We start from the raw sequence: 24,055 nt of genomic DNA, 5'->3' as shown, positions 1-24,055 counted from the left end.
CACATGACCGGATTGGGACAACCCTACCTCTAAGTGTCTGGGACTGGGAACGTGGGGTGAACCGGGTACCTTCTAATTTACACACTCATTCTGCTCTTACAAACCCTGAACTACATCATTATTTTCAGCAGTAGCAGCAGCCCTTACAAATAGGTTAATGAAAGTTAAATATCTAATTCCGAGGGAATCAAACATCTGAAAGTATCGGTCTCATGAGGGAAAGAGGTGAAATGGGAATTAAAATGTATTTTAAACTTTTGTAATAGCACTAGCCTACACCTTTGGCAATTAGAATGAATTAGGCCACTGTTTACTGAATTAGCATAAGCCATGTGTTTGTTATTTTCGGAGGTATTTTAATTGTAGCTATCTCGGCGGTTGGTCATTATTGTAATTGTAATGGAGTGCATTGCAAACAGTTCTCTTTTAATTAATCCCTATTTGCAAATTAACAACCACACTGAAAGGAACTCATTATCAAGTATTTCATGGCTGCCTTTTGATTCATTGTTTTCCTGTCTTTTATTGTTGCTAATTAATATTAGAATTATAGGTCTGGTAGAATATTCATGCTCACACACATGCACGCGTTTGCGCGCTCGCTCGCACGCACACACACTATTGTATATTACATATTTCCACATTTCCCCAGTTTGAGGAAAACGGCCCATGTGACCCCTCTTTTTAAAGGTGGTGACAGAGAGGACCTAAACAATTACAGACCAATCTCAAAACTGCCCTGTCTAAAATCATGGAAACACTAGTTAATAACCAACTCAAGCCATTTCTCTCTAAATGTTCAGTTTTAATCCCACAGCAATCCGGTTTTAGACCAAATTTCAGCAGTCACCTTAGTTAAAAATGATATAGTATCTGCACTAGATAATTATTTATAGACCTCTCAAAAGCATTTGACACTGTAAGTCAAGGCCTACTCCTTGAGAAACGGCACAATATCGCTCTGGATAATAGGGTTCCATGACGGGAGGCGCCAGTGTGTTAGGGGAAGGGATACTCAATGGGATTTCCTGCAGGTTACCAATGGTGTGCCTCAAGGTTATAAAACATGGGACATGATGTCCATTGTGCCAATAGATGGTGTGGGCTCACATGAGATTTGCCTTGATGTTAAGAGTGGCATTGGGAAGTGTATTTCTTAACTAGGGTATGATGTCAATTTCGGGACACATCCTCAGTAGTGTGCCTTTGAATCAGCGGGTGTTTCGGCCTTCAAACACTATACACCCTCATCAAAGGTGGCCAGCTAAAGGGTGATCAAGCCTTAGCTTGTATCCCATGCCCAATCATTAAGATTTGCCTCCCACGGGACTATACAAGGCAGGGGCGTCCTCTTCCCTGAGCCAGCCATACAGCTGACCGCATACGTCATATGCCCTCATGTTTGAGGGGTTTGAATGGAGTTCTCAGATGTGTGTGTGTGTGTGTGTGTGTGTGGGGGGGGGGGGTCATGTTCTTATAGGTCCAGTTATTTGTACCATATACATAAATTACATAGTCTCCACACTAAAAGATTGCCAATCCCATTTATATGCCGATGACACCATTATCTATTGTACAGCTGACTCCACTCAATTAGCAATGGAAAAACTCCAACAAGCTATTAATACTTCAAGATGCACTCATCTCACTCAAACTCGTCATGAACTTCAACTCCCCCTACACATACAGTACTATCAATGGATAATAGAGTCACTGAATATAAATATCTGGGTATTTGGCTCGATGAAACATTACATTTAAATATTACTGACCTTACCACCAAGCTAAGACAGAAAATTGGGTTTCTTTACAGAAACAAAGCTAACTTCCCAATGATCTGTAGGAAAAGGGTTGTTGAAGCTGTCTTTATGTCAGTTTTGGATTAGGGTGATGTAATCTATAGAAATGATTTTACCCCTAGATACAGTTTATCACTCAGCACTTACGGTTTATCACTGGTGAAAGCTACAGCCCTCACCATTGTACCCACCATTGTACCCTCTATGACAGGTTGGTCTTCCAACCTACCCTAGAGGAGATCTATAGGCCCTGACTGGCACCAGTTTATTTTTAAAGCTATTGATGGGAAGTTACCACCCTACATCACGTTGCTGCTAAACTGAAAAAAAAAAGTACTCGTCAGACCCGTTCAAGTGAATGGCTTGCACTAGAGGTTCCATCTGTGCATTCAGAACTGGGAAAATCTGCTATCATGCTTTGATGCCCCTACTTCATGGAACACTCTACAACAAACACTAAAAATGAATACCCTAATATCCTATGGACAATTTAATAACCTGCTTTTAAATCTCCCTACCTCAATATGAGATTGTTTTTAACTTATGCTTTATTGCACAGCTTGTGTGTTATATCTTTAAATGCCTTACTCGTAGATTTGTTTTTATGTTTTATATCTGTCTTAATTTTAGATGTTGTGTAGGTGATCTCGGCAGCACCGCAAATGAGGGTGAACCTCAATGCTTTTTCGAGAATGAATAAAGGTTTCAATCACATCATTAATGTACATTTTCATTTTTCCTCACGCTCACCTATGAAATGTTTTGTTTTCTCTCATCTTCCCTTGGTTTATCATATCAGTACAAATGAATCAACTTGGCACATGAGTCCCTCCTGGGAGCTGTACCGTATCTGATCAAAGAACAGCTTAAGGTTTTAGAATTATGCGCTGGCGTGTTTGAGAAAATCATGTGTGTTTTGTCTTTCTGTTATTGTTATAATATGCTGCATATTGTGAATATGATGTGTATCTCAGACACCCCCCCCCCGGGAAAAAAATCATTGTAGGGAGGTATATGCCACATATATGTATATGAGCTATATGACACATAATAGTTCACATATATGAACCTGATATGCAGCATATAGTCTGCATATATTTGCTAGGGATGTCCCGATACACTTTTTTCGTTTCCGATCCGATTCCGATCCAACAATTTCTGTGTTAGCCGATACCGATACTGAATACCGAATACCGAGTGCTTTTAAAAAAAGTGCAAAGTACTGTCTGTAACTTAAGTTCACTTCAAACAAGTAGGTAGGCAGCACAATTTAAGCAGCTGTACAGCAGTGGTTCTCAACCTTTTTTAACCAAGTACCACCACCAATATGTCCAGCATTAATGTTAAAATACAATGTTAATATTCAGCTATATATCACACAGGAGGCAAATTTATTCCTAATAAGGATTTATTTTTTCCACAGATGTGAGCTACAATTATGCTAAAATCGTGCTGTGCAAAACTGGCACTTTCATTCTCTCTCTCACTCTCTCACACACACACAGACACACAGTCACACACACGCCAAGTAAAAATTAAAATAGTACAGTAACACACTAACACTCTGCAAACACATAGTACAAAAAAAGAACACTGCAAAACATTTAAAAATAAATGTACAACACTGCAAACACAAGTCAAATTAATAAAAGCACTGTAAGTACCCCCCCACATACACACCATGGGCCTGATTCTTCAACGCGCTTCCGCTTATATATTGACGTGACGCTAGCGGAAAGGCATTTACGTGGATTTCCCACATTAATTTGGAATTCATGAAAATGGCCGTGAACTTGACGCTGCCTTTGGTTTGTCGGAAATTCCGCTAAATCCTCCGCCACCTCTTTAGGTGGCGGAGAAATTTTCGGAACCATACACTTGCGTATAGATTTATTCAGAAGGCTTTAGTCTTCATGCTGAATCAATAAATTGTTCCCAAATCTCAGATAAAATATGTAGGCATGTGTCCCCAACATATTGGTCATAAAAAAATGATAGCCTATATATATATATATATATATATAAAAGCCGAGTGCACTTGTATGCCTTTAATGCATGCATTAGGATATTTCTATCATGCGCGATTGGGGCTGCTCACTTGACAGCTTTGTACTCGCAGTGCAACGCGTTGTGAGCTTGTAGATCGGCTCTCGCGGACTCGCTGCATGTTAAAAAACAAACTCACAATTATAATAAGAACATAGGCCTGGTTAGTGTTGTATAGTTAGTGAGTCAGTTCTCTGACTGTCGGTGTGTGTGTGTGCGTGTGTGTGTGTGTGTGTGTGTGTGTGTGGGGGGGGGGGGGGGGGGGGGGGGGCAGACAGCAGCGTGCTGCCGATCCGATTCACATTGGAAAAAAATAGAAGACCACATTAGCCTAATGAATGGCATCAGCGTGTTTGAAAGTCGGCCAGTCATATCATAGTTTTAAGCCAGCTCACCTGCACTCGCACTTGTTCACAAACATGACGGGCAGACTTTATAATAATGTATATTATTGATATTGATCACATGCATGGATGCCACACACAGAATAGTTTAACTCACTGGATAAACTCACTGGATTATAATTTCTTCAGACAAGAGGATCCCAGGCCTACGAGGTAGGCCTATAATTATTCACTTATGAATGTATAGGCTACTGTTCTTTATCGCGCAAACCAGTGTCGAGGGCCCATGCCCCCCTCCCTCTCTCTCTCCTCTCTCTCTCTCTCTCTCTCTCTCTCTCTCTCTCTCTCTCTCTCTCTCTTTTGCATTGACATATAATCGATATTTTAAATATCGGATATGTTTTACCTCTGCAAAGGTGTGAGTGAGCACCCGCCTTGGTCCAGAACTTAATTAAATAAATTATAATTATATTGCTTCAGCGGAGCACGCACCGTTGTACATAGTTTGTACATATATAGTAGCCTACAGTGGTAATATACAATGGTGCAAAAACGACATAACATAAAAGCCCTAACTGTCCTGCTCCTACATGTGTAGAATTATTAAATTAATAGAGTGCGGGCTATATTCATAGCAGTGACCGCGGCTGTAATTTCTTTCCAGCAATCATTTTTATTGTAATTTGTGAAGCCGCTATATAGTCTGCGGCTGCAAAGCCTTTTTTCTTTTTTTGACAGACGGATCTCAGACAAACTGCTGTCTGCTGAGTCATGCTTGAAGCCTTTTATGGTACGATATGGGGCGTGGATCTATGCAGATGAGGTTGTCGGTTGCTTTTCCGATCACTTTGCACCCGCTGCATTCAGTATGACATACACCTGCGATACGCCTGCGAACCTGTGGTACACACCACTCTCTGAATAACACGTCATCTCAACTTAGCTTGATCGGACGGATAAATACGATATCTGTTTCCGCCACCGTTACACTCTGGCGCATTTCGTTTTTGAAGAATCAGGACCAATGTGACTATCGTGTCATAAAAGTAAAGTGAGAACAGCTCACTGCAGGTCGCAAAAAAGCCAGATCTACAAGCTCTCAAGGCGCAGCGTCCTGCCTGTTTTCGCTAGGCGTTGAGAGCTTGTAGATCAGTCTGTTTCTGCAGTGCAGCTGCGCAGCCAGGGTAACTTGCTCCCTTGCCTCCCCGCACCGGTCCGTCGGAGCCGGAGGCTCGGCGCGGACTCGGAGCCCACAAGCTGCTGCTGATCTACAAGCTCTCAAGCGCTGGTGTCGGGGTTCGTTCTAAAATAACTTAAATTACAGGTGGAGATGAAGTTCAATCAGTGGGTTGATTCAGTAGCTACACGCTAAGCTAACACTAAGCTAAGCGCTAGCTAACGAACTCCGAGCCTACACTAACACTAGTAGACTGTTTTTTTATTCCCCCCCCCCCCCCCCCCGACTTCACGGGTGGCGCATTGGGATTGTGATAAGACACGAGACAGCAGTGTGCATTCTGTTGTGACTGTATATTATTAAACTGCATGGGTCTGGACTCCGGAGCGTAAACAACATGTACATACAGTACAGTAGCCTCCCTGGCTCCCTCGGCTCTGTGGTATCGGATTGGTGCGGGGCGTACTTGCCGATTCCGATATGACCAAATAAGGGCATATCGGAGGGCATTCCGATACAAGTATCGGTATCGGGACATGCCTAATATTTGCCATATATTGGCATATACTGTATGTTCATATAGACGCTAATTTCCAGGAGACTCCCGCAACTTCCAGGAGAGGTGGGATGTCTGGTATGCAGTTGTCTTTGTGTTTCTGTTTGTTGAATTACTATACGGGGCAGCAGCGGATCAGAGAGAGAGAGAGACAGATAGGAGAAACCAGTTAACTACACCCCCTCTGACAGATCCAATGGAGTTAGCTGGTTTTGTCAGAAGTGCTTTTTAATAGTCATTTAGCTGGTTTCTGCCGGACGTTATGTAAAAATGTTCAGCTACAACACATCTTCAGAGCAACACGGTTGTCAGGTATACATGAAGCCTTGGACATGTTTTCATTGTATTCCACATTCCACATTCTGCAACTGGTCACGGTCATGTTTTTGGCTTCTTTCATGTGTGCTCACCATCTTTGCTTACCCTGTGTTTCAGACATGCCACTGGTCAACCTGTCCGTTGAGCCACAGCCAATTCTAGAGGGGAACCTGGTGAAATTCCACTGCTCAGCCAAGGCCAATCCCCCGGTCACACTGTACAGGTGAGCCTTTTAAAGCCACTTAGTAGTTTCTCTCTCTCTCTCTCTCTCTCTCTCTCTCTCTCTCTCTGAAATATGCTAAAATACGGGTAGCCACCATCTGTCTCTCTGTACAGTCAGTCATCCATCGATCCATTATCCATCCTTACGTTTTGTCCGTCCGTCCGTTCATCCATCCATCCATCCCAGCCACCCACTCAACCATGTCTCATGAATAATTTTGTTTGTGGTTTTATTTTTAATTATTTCATATTGTGATGGATTATAAGTGGCCCACACACACACACACACACACAGTCCTTACGTTGTGATGCGGAAAAAAGGGGGTAGAATATATAATGGGAAAAGAAATATCGCAGTGAACTTCAGTTCAATATACAAAGGTCTTCTCTGATGGATGTCGCGTGTGGATAACACATTTTCACATTAAGTCAAATGTGGCACTTCATTATTGATAGTATTAATCATTGTCAGACCATTTTTTATGATGCCATGACACTATTACATCCGCCCACACTTTGAAATGAAAAGATGGAAGGGAGACAAAAAAAACCCCAACAACAACAGTGAAACTGACACAGAGAGCTGATGCAGAAAGATGTAATGAAAACCGTCCTGCAAAGCTCATTTGGGGAAATCTTGTCATGTTCCAGTGGGCAGAAGAATGTGACGGCTGCTAGTTCTGGATTTTTGATGTTGTTTTGTAAGCAGCACTGTCTCCCATGAACATTAAAAGAATGCATCCTTGTGTGGGAGGGTTAGCTGGAAATATGGCATGTGTTGGAGTGTCTGGAGGAGGTTGTCAAGGTTACGGCGGCGTGGGGGAAGTAATTCTGCCCCGGCTGTACGACGGAGCAGGTTCTCTCCGGCAGCTCACAGGAGTGTTACATTGTCCGCCGTGTGGACACCAATAAGCAGACACACAAACTTCTGTTGTTACCATCCCCGGTATGTCAGGTATGTCTGCTGCTTGCATGCCTCTGATGAGATCACGCCCCACTCCTTTCTATGTGCTTTGATTGTAAAGACATCTGTCTTTGGAATCCAGGCGTGTGCCTTGTGAAAGAGGGTGGAGTATGAGGACAGACTAGGTAGAAGTGATTGCTAATGGGAAGAAGTAAAATGCAGTAGCACACTAGTTCTTCTAACCATGGCTTCCACAGTCCACACATGCAAGGCTGTAGCACTCAACGTGAATTCTTTACTGAATCGTCTGTCCAGGGGCCGCATGTCTATATCTTTTCATATATAATAACTCAGAAGTGATGTGCCAATCCAGCCGTGGTTCCTTAGAAAACTTTGCTGATGTTCATCCACCAGCCCTATCTATTCCTACAGATTTTTATGAAAACATCCTGCCACAGAAGGCGTGCCGGCCATCTGTCCGGCCTACTACTACCACACCGGTCTGCACTTACAAGCCTCCATCACTACGCATCCTGCATGCCACATGGGGAATGTTATAAACTACATCCCATGCTTTCCTATGTCATATTTACCATTCACTGCATTTTTAGGATACTCCCCGGCGTCCAGACTGCATGGCCTTTCCTTCAGAAAGAGCTTCCTTGCTGTTGCGCAAAATATGTCATAGTTTAGCAATACAGATCTACAAGCTAACAATGTGTTGCTATACTCGAGGCATTATTAGCTTGAAGAAGTAATTTTTTCCATGCTTTCAACGGCCAATCCCTTGATAGATTTTGGTCCCAGCGTTACTCAAGAGAAATTTGTTCCATGCTACTACAACATGCCTCAACATATTATAGGTCTATGAACACCGGACACTACAACATGCCCCAACATATTATAGGTCTATGAACACCGGACACTACAACATGCCCCAACATATTATAGGTCTATGAACACCGGACACTACAACATGCCCCAACATATTATAGGTCTATGAACACCGGACACTACAACATGCCCCAACATATTTTAGGTCTTATATGTCTATGAACACCGGACACTACAACATGCCCCAACATATTATAGGTCTATGAACACCGGTTCATCACTTGCAATCGACTTGCAACCCTTTAAACAGTCCTCCACGTCACTCTGTCTGTGTTTGTGTGTGTGTGTGTGTGTGTGTGTGTGTGTGTGTGTGTGTGTGTGTGTGTGTGTGTGTGTGTGTGTGTGTGTGTGTGTGTGTGTGTGTGTGTGTGTGTGTGCGTGTGCTGTATTGTGCCAAATAAGCATGTGCGTGTGCGTGCCGCGTCTGTGCCATATACCGTACACTCACAATCTAATGGGGGACTCACGCTTTTATTTTCTCCCAAAACACACATCTACCCTTCCCCCAGCATCGGCTGCTCTGAGTCTGAACTCATTTAGCCTACAATCATTTCACGTCTCCTTCACGTCAAAACAAAGTCGACTTGCCTTTTCAGTGGTGGAGAATGCACATTTTGGCTCTAACCTGCAAGAGGGTCCCGCCGCCAACGTGTTTTGATCGCCACTAATCGCTGTTACCATTACACATGTTTAATTGGACATTTCCTTTGGTTTCGACCGAGCTCCTTCACATTTCTCAGCAAGTAAGTGGTCACAGTGATTCTGTGTGTGTACCAGGCATTAGGGACTGATAGACAGACAGGAATGACAAGGACTTCAGCTGCTGTCGGTAAAACATATATGGAAACACAAAATTACAAATGAGAGGATAAATACGAAATACTTTCCCCCCATGCTGATATATTGGCTCTGTTTGTGGTTCAAACCATAGAGTTATAATATATAGTGATGTCGGAACAGGCCTGAACCATATATGGAGCCTGGGCAGGGGCCCTGTCCAGAGCCCGGCCAGAGGCCTTTTGTGGTGGTTATGGACAACTGTGGGTCCGACCGACTCGAAAGCGGGCACTGCACTCCCTGTGGGGGTGTGGAATGTGTGTCGAATTTGAAGTCGGTAGGGTGAACGGTTCTCGAGTTATGTGCATTACAGATGTACACACATACAGTATACAGACGTGGTGAATTTATAGATAGATTATTATTATTATTTTACCTAGCGAAGAACAACAGTGATTCAACGACAACAGCACACTATCAGAGGCGTGCACAGAAAACGGACAGAATTTACAAGGTCTCCTTCACTGGCTTCTTGTGATGAAAGCCAAAATGAGACGATACTTATTGTGGAAAACTTCGCTCTGGTCTTGTGTGAAGTGAAGGCACCGAAGTGATTTGTCAAGGCACGGCTTTCTGTGTGGGAGGCTTTAAAACGAGAGCGAAGAGTAAGTGGAACAGAATCGATAGTGAAGGAAATTGCCCCGGTCTGAGTCTCGCGACTGCATCGTGGGGGAATGAAATGGATGTACAACACTCTCTCACAGATGGCTAAAACAAAGATGTAGCATTTACTAGATTACTAGATTCTGCCCTAGTTGAGGGGCACTGGGGGGCAGTAGGGTGGGGTGGGGGGTATAGTAGCAGTGGTAATATGGATTGGACTGTATATGTAATAATGTATTATGTAGTGTACATCAGAAGCATCAGCTCAGTGGCCCTTGTGGTTTGAGTGTCCGCCCTGAGACTGGGAGGTCAGGGTTCGATCCCCGGCCAGGTCATACCAAAGACTTGAAAAATGGGGTAATGTAATGCATAATCTATGTAAAGCGCTTTGGATAAAAGCTCTTTATATTAATGTACCATTTAATATTTATGCTATTGAGAAAAGGCAACTGAGTTCACTTTCCCTTTTTGGGTCAATTGTGAAGAATAAATGTGGCTTGAAGCAACACACACAAGTGCGTGTGCACGCCACATGCACACACACACACAAACACACCCACACACACCTTCTGCAACCCCCCTACAACCCCCCCTCCCCCCGGAGGCCCTCCATCAGTGACACAGACAGACCACTGTAGTGTGAAAAAACCTCAACCCGCACCCTATAATCTTGACCAGATTCTGGTAAATAATGACTTCTGATACCGTGCAGGGGTCAATACTGTGAGACTATAGGAGCCTGTACCAATTTTCCACTTTTATATTCTTCAATTCAGATTTATCTGTGAGATTTATGTGGGCGGCGCTTTCCGCGCCGCAATCCCATGCATCATCGGAAATCTAGACCATGGAGAGACAGGAGACTGGGGGGTGGTGTGTGTGTGCATGCGTGCGTGCGTGCGTGCGCACGCGCGTGTGTGTGTGTGTGGTGGATGGTGGTGGTCTGTGCACTGGGCTTCATCACGGTTCTCTGCCTGGGGATGGAGGTGACTTGAGGGACTCCCCCCTTCCCGTGGCGGCTGCCCCCACCGCCCCCACCGCCACCCCTGCTCCCTCCGTCCAGATGACTCCCCCCAGAGACTAAATGAATGTTTGGCAGCGTGGAGGAGGACCACGCAGAGCCCGGGAGGCGTTGCCGCTGCCACGGAGCAGCAACATGCAGCGGCGTGCAGGCATGGGGCGGCCGTTATTCAGCTCTAATACACTCTGTCTCCCGAGATCAGATACGACCGCAAGGACAGAGGCAGTCCTCAGACGAATGGCCTCTCTGCCAGGCCTCCAGAGTGCCATCCATCCCCCCCCCCCCAGCGCACCACCCAGCCATACTCCACTTCAATGGAAACTCTCAAAGCACAGAGCCGATGTGCGCGTGCGTGCGTGTGTGTGTGTGTGCGTGCGTGTGCGTGCACGCGTTCGTGCGTGCATGCGCTTGCCATGCGTGTGTGGCTGAGGTGGGGGTCGGTGGTGGGGCATACCGTTAAGAAGGGAACGGTGATTTCTACTGCCTACAACCCGCAACGAATCACCGATCCGGGTCAATAGCTCTGACTTTAAAAGGTGGAGCGGCTGGAAATAAGATACATCTCTAAAGACACCTGAAGTGAACCGGGGCTCGCAACAAGCTCCCAGGGCACCGCAGGGGAGGAGAAGGAGACGGAGAAGGGTGAAGAAAGACCTGAGAGAATTGGGCCCATGCAGGGGAGGAGGTGGTTGTACTGTATGTAAGAGAGAAAGATGCAACGGGTGGTGACAGGTTAATATGGTGCATGGTGGGAAAGGGGCTACAGTAATGTGCTTGCATTTAACATGGAGCTCGATCGGGGGACAAGGACACTGCTTTGTGTGTGTGTGTGTGTGTGTGTGTGTGTGTGTGTGTGTGTGTGTGTGTGTGTGCGTGTGGGGGGGGGGGGGATAACTCTGACATCCCATTACTCCCACTATGTGGCTTCGCGTGTGGTTAGGGATAGGGCTAGTACAGTAATTCCTCGAGTTAGACCAACACGCCGTCGGAAAAATGACACGGCGCTGTGTGTGTGTGTGTGTGTGTGTGTGCCTCCCCTCACCCTGTCATGTACCCATGGAGACCGCGCTAATGAAGAAATGTCACAACATCGCCACCACATATCCCCACTTCACTGTTGCTGTGGATTGTGAGTGTGTGAGATAATCAACTTGGGGGTTTTAACGTAATTTCTAGGGGACTACGGATGCGATTTTGCCTCCTGGCTAATGTAATGACACATTTTGAAAAATACAAGAGCAAAAAAAAAAAAGGGAAAAAAAGCATTATCCCTGTGTAAACTACCAAATAGCCTACATTATTCATTATAGCTGATGACTTATAATGTTATATAGTTTTGTCTGGGTTTCCACACATGCAGTGCTCATATTCAAGGAGGACGTGTCTTCCTTGAACAGTGCTGTCCAATAATTGACAGTCTCATCTCCCTTGCACATGTTGTTCACATGCAGCACCTTGGCAGTATATTAGAATGTCATTCACATCGTGCCGGGAGACACTATACAGGCAGTATAAGTTCTCTCCTTCTCTCTTTTTCCAATATCAGGCCTCTTGTCGTACTATATGTCAACGAGGAAGGCATCTCTGTCGTATTTTCATTTATGCCCTTCACACAGAGGACAGATCACAATTCCGTGTCACTGCCGACCGTCACCACAGAATGTGTTACTTATGAGACCTGTGTATTCTCCACTGGTATGTTCCATCGTGCACACACACACACGCAGTCGTTCCAAATATGCATATGAGACGCAGAGAGGCAATGTGCTGTAGTGTATTTAACCATGCCGATAATTATTCCTGGGATTGATTTACTATGCTGATGACATAGATAGCTATTTAATTTAATTCCATCTAGTCTGCCACTGTTTTATTACCTTAATCACTTTCAGCAGAGTCAAACTGGGTTCCCATGGCCCCGCCCCCAGCACACTCTGCTTCCATTGACTAGGGGGCAATTTATCTGTATAAGCGGTAACACACACACACACACACACACACACACACACACACACACACACACACACACACACACACACACACACACACACACAGACTCACAGACACAGACACACACACACAAACACACACACACACAGACGCACACACGCATGCACCTAAATCCTTGTTAGAGCAGAGTGTAAAAGTGAATCAGTCACCAAACAAATATGTGTTGACCCTTCTAGCCTCCCAGTGGGGATACAGGTGTGTGTGTGTGTGTGTGTGTGTGTGTGTGTGTGTGTGTGTGTGTGTGTGTGTGTGTGTGTGCCTGCAACTCATGACAAAATAGTGTATTTGGGGCGAACAAATAATTCGAAGAAAAATAGGGCAGAGTACAACACTTTTTTAGTTGTTTTTCTTCTTTCTAATTATTTGTTGTTTTCTTTTGTTTATTGTCATGATTTGTCACCATCCGAGTTGGCTTTGTCCGAGGCTTACAGGTATTTAAATAAATACTTTCTGAATAGAAAAATGTATATGGGAAATTGTCTTCCGGGCCGCTCGTCGTCATGAAAGGGGTCAGGATTGCGACACTCTATGCACCCCGGTTGCCCCGGTCCCTCTGTCTCTGCTGCCCCCAACGCTCCCCGGTTGCCCCGGTCCCTCTGTCTCTGCTGCCCCCAACGCTCCCCGGTTGCCCCGGTCCCTCCGGCAGCTCGTCAGCTTCCATTAGGCAGTTACCGTGCTGCCATAACATACGGTAATGTGCTTAACTCATTAGGAGTCTACGGTACACGTACTGTACGTGCCGGGGAAGTGAGGCTGAGGCAAGGGTGGGTGTTATAGACCAAATACTTTGATATGATGAGATGAGAGATTAGATGAGATATACTTTATTAATCCCTGAGGGGAAATTGAGGAAGAATATTGACATTGTGTCGATGATATCGTATTGTGAGGATGACACAGTATATTTTCCAAACGTTTTCAAAACAAAAACATACTTTTTTTATACAAAAAAAGTATAGATTACAACCAGGAGAAGATAGCACGTCATATCACAATATTTCGATATCCAAAATCCCAGATGGTATCTTCTTCACGGCATCAACATAATACTGTATCGATGTAGTCTCCAACCCTAATCATGACGTGACAATAATCATCTCCTTTCTTGTCGTTATTGTTGTCACCACTGCTATCACAGACATCATCATTATCATCGCTATTGTCTTAATTGCCGTTATCCTCACCATAGTTTGTCAACATCATTCTCATAAGCACATTTCTTTTGATGATCCTTATCTTTTGCCATGGTAATTTATAATATTTATGCTATTATCCTCACCATGGCCACCGTTCTCATCATCACAGCTGTCATTCAGCCGCATAGAAACTAGCGGCGGCTTTGTGTACACTGCTTGGTATTCATCATCACGTTGCCATGCATTGTAGACATTGGCGGCAGCAGCAAAAAGCTAAAGAAAATAATATTCCGATTCGTATTCAGACAAGCACTGCTTGAGTGGTGCACTGGTGCTGTGAGCATCACCAGTCACCATTACTACCACAGTTATTATCATAACCTTTATTCAGCATTTAGTATATACACAATGGCTTTTCATTCCCTCATATGGCGGAAAACCCTGGGAACTGGAGTAGTGTACACACTACACAGACTGGAGTGGTGTACACAGACTGGAGTGGTGTACACAGACTGGAGTGGTGTACACAGACTGGAGTGGTGTACACAGACTGGAGTGGTGTACACAGACTGGAGGAGGACAGGTGGATTGATAAGGTCTTTATTCAGACTTACAAACATGCGCGCACACGTACACGCGCACATGCACGCACACACACACACACACACACACCCACACACACACACACACACACACACACACACACACACTTTCTGCCAATTAAAACAAAGACATGTGTATGGCCGAACAAACCCGCAGCACTAAAATACAACAAGTTATACTATACTCCTGCAGGATCAATTTACAGAACCGTTTCAGCCAAGCCTGTATGAGCCAAAATGAACCCATCTGCTCTGATTCATAAGCGCTGGAGAGGGCATCTTTTGGGTCTGAATGTCCCCGCACTATTGGGGAATGACTGGTCTATTTATTGATTCATTTTCCACGACCGGCGCTGGTGGCCTCTCGAACGTCGTTCCGGACGCAGTTTTTAGAATCGTGATGTCTCAGATACAAAATGTATGTTTTGGGTGAATTAAAAATCTCACTTTTATTTTGGTCATCAGTTCATGGACAGAAAGAATAATTGGTTATAAATAAAGATACATTGATATGACCAATGACAATCGAAGCGCCCGTTACATAGCGATAATTCACTTCTGAGTGAAACGGCTTTCAAACTGAGAGTCTATATATATATATATATAGTACAGTATATATATATATATATATATATATATATATATATATATATATGATGAGATGAGATGAGATATACTTTATTGTCCCACGAGGGGAAATTTGTCTTGGGAAAAAGTGCAGTATAAGGCCTACATAATACAGTACATGGGCAGCGTCCTGGAATCCCTTTTTCAGACACCAGATGCGGGTGTTGGCGGTCAAGGAGTTGTAGGTTGCTTGGGTAAATCTACTTAGTTACTTTAGTAGTAACCTCTCCACCAGACGAAAGAAGATAAAAATCCCATGAAGCTCAATTACGATTCTGCTTCACTTCACTTGCTGATTGAATGAGGTAATCTGTCCTCATTTAAAGGATAGCGTTTCAGTCAAGCATGTGTGCCCCGACTCACTCATGAAAAACAAATGAGTTCCCCCTCCTCCGATCCCTGGAAAACTAAGAACACGGCTCCCGGGAATAGAAAGGAGAGAGAGAGAGAGAGAGAGAGAGAGAGAGAGAGAGAGAGAGAGAGAGAGAGAGAGTGTTCTGTGCTGCTTGCAGAATGTCGTCTGGGTGTTGAATTGTTTTGATTCGCCCACATCAGCATGCAGCCACCATGCACCGCATCTCCATCATGGAGGATGGAGAGGACGTGTGGCGCTTTGGTGTGCCGTGATACATTCGAATGGCCCAGAACACCTTGTAAATTCTTCCAAAGCCAGACGGAGACACTCCACTGATGCCTCGGCGCGGCTGTAGTGTTACAAATGGACCCTATGGAGTGTCGCAGTCCCCCTGCGAGGGCACCAGGAAATAATTCCCCATTCATTTTCCCCATAGACGTTTCAAAACTTATTTATTTAAAGACCTTTACGTCACGGACGAAGCCAACTCGGCAGGTGACAACTCATGACAATAAACAGGGCCAAACTGATAATTAGATGACGAAAAAAGGGCAGTTTTTTTTCTATGTGGCCTCCAGGCCGCAGTTACCCATGTATGCTATAGTACTAGCCTGGATCCAGCCCAAAGATCCCGCCCACTCTCTGAGTGGACTGAATCTCTTGGTCTGGTGTTCCGCTTGTGACCCAATCATTCCTTCGGTAAAACAATGTATTATCCAATGAGAATCGGTGGTGGGGGTGGGTCTAACGAACAACCAATCAGCGCCGAGGCAGCGTCATCTCACAGCGCAACAGTCACAGACAGAGGAAGGAAGGCGCGGAACATTGAACAACAATGGCTACTGCTACAGAAACAGATCTTGACGCTGCTATCGAGGCTGTTCTTGACAGGCTGTTTGAGATTCAGTCCACTCAGAGAGTGGGCGGGATCTTTGGGCTGGATCCAGGCTAGTAACTGTTTGTTCAAGAAAGCTACAGTCTGATAATCAGGCTACTATAGTACCCAAAGAAATAAATACAACATTTTCCTTTTTCTAAATTTAATCTGGGTCCTGCTGCTATTGCATAAGTCGTCGATCGTTTTGACAGATGTTATGAGTCAGGTGTTGCGTTGCAATATAGTACCATCCTGACATCTTCCAAGGTGTGTGCGTGCGTGCGTGCGTGCGTGCATTGCGTGCGTTGTGTGCTTGTTTTCTGTTTGTTTGTTGGGTGGCGCAGGGTACCTATTTGTCATATTGTGATTTGTTTTCCTTAGCTAGATGTTACGTGCATGTGGTGTGCTCCCGCGCTCATCGTCATTAGGAAACGTGTGGCGTCTGCTGCTCCCGAGCTCCATTGCTGTGGAACTTGTCCCAGCACAGAGGGCTGCCACAAAAATATGCCGACAGGCGGCTTCGCCTGGGCAAGAATGATGATTTATTCACGGGAAAGAACTCTATTGACATACCGTGGTGGGGGGTGGCACACAAAAAGGAGAGAGAGAGAGAGAGAGAGAAAGCGAGAGAGAGAGAGTCTTAACCACTCTCTGTCTACCATGGCATTGGGTATGGCATACTGTATACTGTATATATAAGAATATATAAGTATATATAAGAAAAAACGAAAGCAAACTTTTCAAAATCTTTGAAAATCTTTGAAAATAGCAGATCTACGAGTGATGCATTCGGAGCTTGTACATTGGCTATACATCATACGACAAAGTGTTTCTATGGGCTTTAAGTGATGAATGCCTTGTCATTCTCTCATTTCATTTCTCTTCTCGTCCTCCCTCTCCATCCTTGCATGTGTCTCATATTGTCTCTCTTTGTTCGACTGCTCCACAACAGGTGGACCAAGGGAGGAAGTATAATCAAGTTGTCTCTCTTTGTGTGACTGCTCCACAACAGGTGGGCCAAGGGAGGAAGTATAATCAAGTTGTCTCTCTTTGTGTGACTGCTCCACAACAGGTGGGCCAAGGGAGGAAGTATGATCATATTGTCTCTCTTTGTGTGACTGCTCCACAACAGGTGGGCCAAGGGAGGAAGTATAATCATATTGTCTCTCTTTGTGTGACTGCTCCACAACAGGTGGGCCAAGGGAGGAAGTATAATCATATTGTCTCTCTTTGTGTGACTGCTCCACAACAGGTGGGCCAAGGGAGGAAGTATAATCATATTGTCTCTCTTTGTGTGACTGCTCCACAACAGGTGGGCCAAGGGAGGAAGTATAATCATATTGTCTCTCTTTGTGTGACTGCTCCACAACAGGTGGGCCAAGGGAGGAAGTATGATCATATTGTCTCTCTTTGTGTGACTGCTCCACACCAGGTGGGCCAAGGGAGGAAGTATGATCAAGGAAGTGACGGGAGACACGTACGAGGTCATTGTAGACCACTCCTTCTTCACCGAGCCCGTTTCCTGTGAGGTCACCAACCCACTGGGCAGCACCAACATCAGCCGCAACGTTGACGTCTACTGTGAGTATACATATTGGGACTGGTATTCATTCATCAACTTCTAACTCAGAGAGTGCATATACTGTAGATATATATGCTGTATATTATTGACCTACTGCCTCCTATAAGACCAATGTGAGACCTCTCAGGTCCTCTAACTAACAAAGGTATTCATGGGGCCAAGCTTAAAACAAAGGGTGACCGGGCCTTTGCAGTAGTTGCTCCTATATACACTATGACAATGGCATTTAAAAGTTGCCAGTTGATGGCTTTAAGAGCATGTTTAAAACACATTTATTTCGTAACCATTTTTCCCATGTAGTTTTCACCTTACTCACTTTTACAGGCCTACTGTATGTTCTGTTTTGTTTGTTTGTTTGTTTGTTTGTTTTGTCTAATCCTTGCTGTACTGTATTATTGTATTATTGCACTATTGTGCTATTCTCCCTGTTTTTAACTTGTTGTTATACAGTGTCCATAGTTTTTTATTAGTCATGCTATGTGGCACATCCAGCCAAAGTGTCACTTCACTTATCCATGAATTTGCAAATGTTTTGGGGATGCATGACATAACCCCAGTGGGAAATTAAACTCTAACGCTGGCAGTGTTCCTGTCATACCTATTGAGTCACATTAAATCAAATGCAAATTGAGTTTATTCACCAAATAACTGTACAGGAATTTGTCTTGGTGACAGTGGTACGGGAATCAGCAACGTAACGTAATGTGATGTGACCACCTCCAACAGTTGGCCCTCGGATGGCTGCAGAGCCCCAGTCCTTACAGGTGGACCTGGGATCTGACGCTGTGTTCAACTGCGCCTGGACGGGAAACCCCTCTCTCACTATAGTCTGGATGAAGAGAGGCTCTGGAGTGGTATGTTATTTTATTCTTTTGCCACAGTAATCAAAATACTATTGGTCTGGATCAGTGATTTCTTTAATCTGCTATAAGAAGCATTTAAGTTAGCATGTTTGTTCCCCGGCCTTTCTTTTCTTTTTACTAAATTCTCACAGTACATTAAATAGCGCTTAAAGGTCATTCAGTACTTGGCCAGACATGAGACTTAGCAAGTGAACTTGCAGCTAAAACAAGGCATGCTGAAACAGCCATTAATCATATAGTCTTGGGGGCGGTCCAGCCATCTGCACTCGTTAGCGCTCTGCTCTCTGACACTTGGCGTGCGATGTGTTGAGGTGAAGAAAGGGCATACGATTGATCCATAAGGCAGACTCATTCCACCTTTCCCTTTGTCAACTTCAAAGATGACCAGAACCAACGAACCCTACTGCACCGAGCTCAATCCCAAAATTGGATTTTAATAATTGAGCAGGTGCCCTTTAAGGCATTAAAAGCTCCATTTGCCACCGTCTTTTTTCCCCTCTCTCCCATGGATCTAGCTGTGTTGATGTCGCACATGTGAAGGTGCCCTTGCTGTCATATTGCTCATCCAGTGACCCTTGACCTTACCCCCCCCCCCTGCAGGTTCTAAGCAACAAAAGCATCTTGACGTTGAAGTCAGTGCGACAGGAGGATGCTGGGAAATACGTGTGCCGGGCAGTGGTCGCACGTGTGGGCGCCTCGGAGAAGGAGGTTTCACTCACTGTCAACGGTAGGCATTATTTAAACTTACAGTATACTGTAGATCAAGGTTGGGTCCGGGTGTAACACCCGGAAATCGAACCCGAGTCTCCCGCCTGGAAAATAAGCCAACATCTTGATCACTAAGCCAAAGGCTCTCTGCTACACTCGCCACCCTTTTGACCTCCTCCCACGGGGAAAACCATGCCGGGTCATGGCACCATTGTAACGCCCGGGATTCGAACTCAGGTCTCCCGCGTTAAAGTCCACATCTTAACCACTAAGCCAAAGGCAATTGCCTATGGCTCGGGGGAGATACTAGACTTTTGAGGCAGAGGCTGTGAGCCACTCTGCTACACAGCGACCCCCAGGTGTCCTTGAGAGAGAGGGGGTTCCAAGGGCTACATTAGTTAATAGCATCTATTTAAAATCTATTTAACCACTAACCTATACACTACATTGGCTATGCAGTAGTAAAAATAATATTGGCAGTTTATTGTTTATTACGGATCCCCATTAGTCCTCACTACAGTGAAGACTACTCTTCCTGGGGTCCGAACACTCATACAATCAAATTAAAACATAATACAATGTAATTCTGTCATTACATATAGTTAAAAACAAAACAAAACCAAAATTATTGAAGCTCAGTCTTCATGCATTCTAGAAAATATATTACATTACAACAAATTTACAAACTAAATTATATCCTATTATTAATAACACTCACCAATCTAACCAATCTAACTAAACATGATTTCCAGCTGCATTCTCGCCAAACAATAAGAAAATGGGGGACATTTCCATGGAGCTTTTTTAGAGGGCCCCGAACATGCCCAAAGTTCCCAAATGGTAGATCTCCAGGGCTGGAGTGGGTTAAATGCTGATTATATTCCATGGGAGTCACAGTGAAGCTTTTTTTCCCTTCTTTTTCCTGAGGCGGTGACTATAACTAATGAATACACGCTGGAAGGAGACCTGGAGACTCTCAAACAAATGACTTCATTATCGGTGCTTGATATGCAGCGTGTGTGCCTTCGCGTGGCAGAGGCTCTCCTCTCGGTTGTGAGGGAGTTACATTTATCTTAAAAAGAGCCCCTTTGCTCAACATGTCCATTTGAGGAGAACCCGCCTTCATGCCTGTGCCCAAGAATGTGAAAACGAGCCGCTTTAAGTGGCCATGGAATTATTATAGAAAACAATAAAAACAAAACCACACACACTCGTGTGAAGTGAGCGGCGCTCTCATATCCTCATACATCATCATACCTCACATTCCGTGCTCAGCCAATCAAATCATCACATTCCGTGCTCATACAACACAAACACATTCCGTGCTGCATACACACAAACACACACACAAAGATGTGTATAGGAGGGGCTAGCGCCCCTCCAAAAAAAATCACCCCCATGTGAAGTGAGGGTCACTCTTATCATCATATCGTCATCATACATCATCATACAGTACATCACATTCTGTCCTCAGCCAATCAAATCATCGTTATTTGGTACGCACAAAGCTGCAGGAGAGAATACATATTGTGTGAGCTTGGAGACAAGATGCACTTTAATCTATATGATGTTTTAATGTGTTTTGCTTGTTGACTAGAACGAAACAATTCAGACTCAGACAGCCTGTGAGCGATGTTGGGGGCTGGTGTTTGGTTGAAGATATACTACACTACAGCATAGCAAACAGAACATAAGGATTATTCTTTAACCCATTCTGACCGGGCACCCATTTTGGTGTCAGCATCATGTTATGCTTTAGCTATTTAAAAATAGCAGATCTACAAGCTCATATCGCGCCACCGAGTGGCGCGATACGAGCTTGTAGGTCTGCTATTTTTGAAAAATCGAAGAATGACTGACATTTTTTTAATCTGATCTCAGGTCAGAATGGGTTCATCAGACCCAGTGTTTGTCCGGCGGAAACCTCGTGTGAATCTGATCTCCGGTCAGAATGGGTTAATACAAAACCCACAGAGCTGCGGGGTGCTGCATCAGAGAGAGCATGGCTGCTCCCTCCAGCGACAGAATCACCAGCCCAGACCTTCTGTGAACTGTAATCAACACCATCCCTCTCAATCAGCTCCTCAGAGCCGTACAGCAGCTAAATCATGTAAATCCAATCCTCTGTCGTTCTGTCAGCAACAACTCACACCCCTTTTCTGAAGTGTGAATATGTAAACAAAATACAAAATATCAAATTTGCCTGTTTATCTTGATACCAAGGCTTCGACCCCCCCCACCCATCCCCCCCTCCATTTTCATCCCCCTCTCACATGTCTATGGAGATTGTGTTGTTTATGAAAACAAAGCAATATGAGAAAGGGAGACGGATTGTTTTAATAGCGATTACGGCAACACGACTCATAGAGCAGTACATTGGAAAGCATGAAATATAGCTGAAGCTGGCATGTTTACTAGCTCTCGCCAGATTTCATTCAGGCGGCATTCAACTTCTCTGGAAGCGGTTTCTGTCTTTGTTATTTTGTTTTATGGTCCTTCTCACGTGCCTCCCGGTCCAAAGATTTCTTTTGACATTCAAAAAGCCATCCTTTTTACACTTCTGAATAATTTAATAATTCATATTTACTTTCAAAACCGCATGAGGTCTATATGTCAGATGGCTTTCCTTTTTTCTTCTCTTTTTCTCACTGTCCCCCGGTGTGCTTTATGACCTCCAATAAATGTACATTTCAAGTGTTTCTTTTTTTCCTCTCTTCCAAAAAAACCGTTGCCCTTATTTGGTATGCCAGCATCTATAAATATGCTGCTGTGGCCTGCTCATAGAATCAACCTGCCAAAACCAGCACACCCCTCACACGCACGCACGCACGCATGCACACACACACACACACACACCTACACACACACACACACACACACACACACACACACACACACACACACACACACACACACACACACAGATTACTGAATCACTACGGCAACAAGCAACATTTGAGACATGTTGCACTACATGTATTAGCCAGAGGCTCACTCAGATGAAGAACAGGAGCTGGATACACACGCACGCACGCACGCACACACACACACACACGCACGGGAACACACCGCAGTCAGTTTTGGATCTCGGCCTGAAAAGTTTGGGAACCAATGCCTTATAATGCAAGTTAATTTCCATAATTCTTGCGTAACATACAAAAGCCTTTCTTCATGGTTGAAATGACAGCAGGCTCTCCTTCATGGTCGGCTCATTGATTGCTCTGCGGTGGTGGCGGTGGTGGTGGGAGTGGTGGTGGTGGTGGTGGGATCCAAACAGCCTCGCCCGCCTCTCCACCAGCCCCACTCCACGACAGTCTTTGACAGTCGGCTCGACTCAATTGATTCTGACAGTGACTGAATAGCATGCATGACTGATGATGGGCCTCTCAGGAAAGCACTACCTGCATGCCTTGATCACATCTATATCGTGAGAGGAATACATATATACGCGTGTGTGTGTGTGTGTGTGTGTGTGTGTGTGTGTGTGTGTGTGTGTGTGTGTGTGTGTGTGTGTGTGTGTGTATGTGTGTGTGTGTGTGTGTGTACAACAACGTTTTTTTCCGGTATGCATGATGTGAAGGATGTCTGTTTGTGTGTTTTTTTCCCCCTCTTATTTGTTTTGCTACCACTCCCCTCGTCCTCCATTATCGCCCCCCCCCCCCCATCCCCAGTACCGCGGTTCTTTATTCACGCCCTCAGTTAAAATGCACGTCTTAAAATAAATTGTTGATTTGTTTTTTTCCCCCCTCCGCCTCTCTCTTATCTGCATTATCCACTGACTGCCACTGATCCCCCCCCCCCTTCTTCTTCCCCCGGGAAGCGTATAATTGAATTAGAATCAAACAGCTAGCAGGGGGAGGCAGTTTTGTGTTTAAGTCACTAATGGATACATATTACTCTAGTTGAACGTTTTCACGCACTGGGTGGGCATTGTTTGATTGTGCTGCTGAGCCATCCAATTGGTTGTCCTTAACCCAGAACCCTGCATGTACAGGAGCTATGTACAGTGTTTAGTTTAGTTTAGTTATACAATAACATACGGTAGTTGGAGATGATCAAAAGGATTAGGCTGAAGCTGAAAGCTTATCATGCCTATCCTACGAGCAACAAAAGCTAAATTCCTCAAGTAGTTTAAAAAATCGAAGGAATTGCAATAAAGAATCCAAACAAATAATTACCATAGTCAAAATACACAAACCAATAGACAAACAGTGGTATAAAGTAACATTTACTTAAGTACTGTACTTAAATACAATATTGAGGTATTTGTACTTTGCTTGTACTTTACTATTTCCAATTTCCAACACTTTTAATTCTACTTTTACTTAAGTAAAACATGCAAATACTCTTTCCACCACTCCCCATGTACATGTACATGGAACTAATCATGGAATTAGTGTGCTGGTCTCTGTACGTGATGGACAACATTTTTTTCTCATGTAAATTGGGTTCTGGAGAGCCTGCTCAATACCCTGATGGATCTTCCCCCGGCTATCAGCGTAGAAGAGGCATTATTTGGATTTATGGTGACAAGATTTCTGCTGATTGGGCTGTGCATTGGTCTTGCATACCGA

General features: G+C 44.5%; 1 protein-coding gene across 1 annotated transcript in view; it reads left to right on the top strand.

Moving 5' to 3' along the window:
- Positions 1–24,055, top strand: part of kirrel3b (kirre like nephrin family adhesion molecule 3b) — a gene marked incomplete at its 3' end in the record, with an annotated part of 258,801 nt that overhangs the window by 211,917 nt on the left and 22,829 nt on the right. The window contains exons 6-9 of the mRNA XM_083772969.1: positions 6,358–6,463; positions 17,761–17,909; positions 18,637–18,764; positions 19,374–19,500. Coding sequence (XP_083629095.1) covers positions 6,358–6,463; positions 17,761–17,909; positions 18,637–18,764; positions 19,374–19,500 — 510 coding nt within the window. The remainder of the gene's footprint in view (positions 1–6,357; positions 6,464–17,760; positions 17,910–18,636; positions 18,765–19,373; positions 19,501–24,055) is intronic.

The sequence above is a fragment of the Protomyctophum parallelum genome (genome assembly GCF_964188405.1).
Source record: "Protomyctophum parallelum genome assembly, chromosome: 9".
NCBI lineage: Eukaryota > Metazoa > Chordata > Actinopteri > Myctophiformes > Myctophidae > Protomyctophum > Protomyctophum parallelum.
The sequence above is the reverse complement of the archived record's forward strand: the minus strand, read 5'-3'. Positions and strand labels throughout refer to the sequence as shown.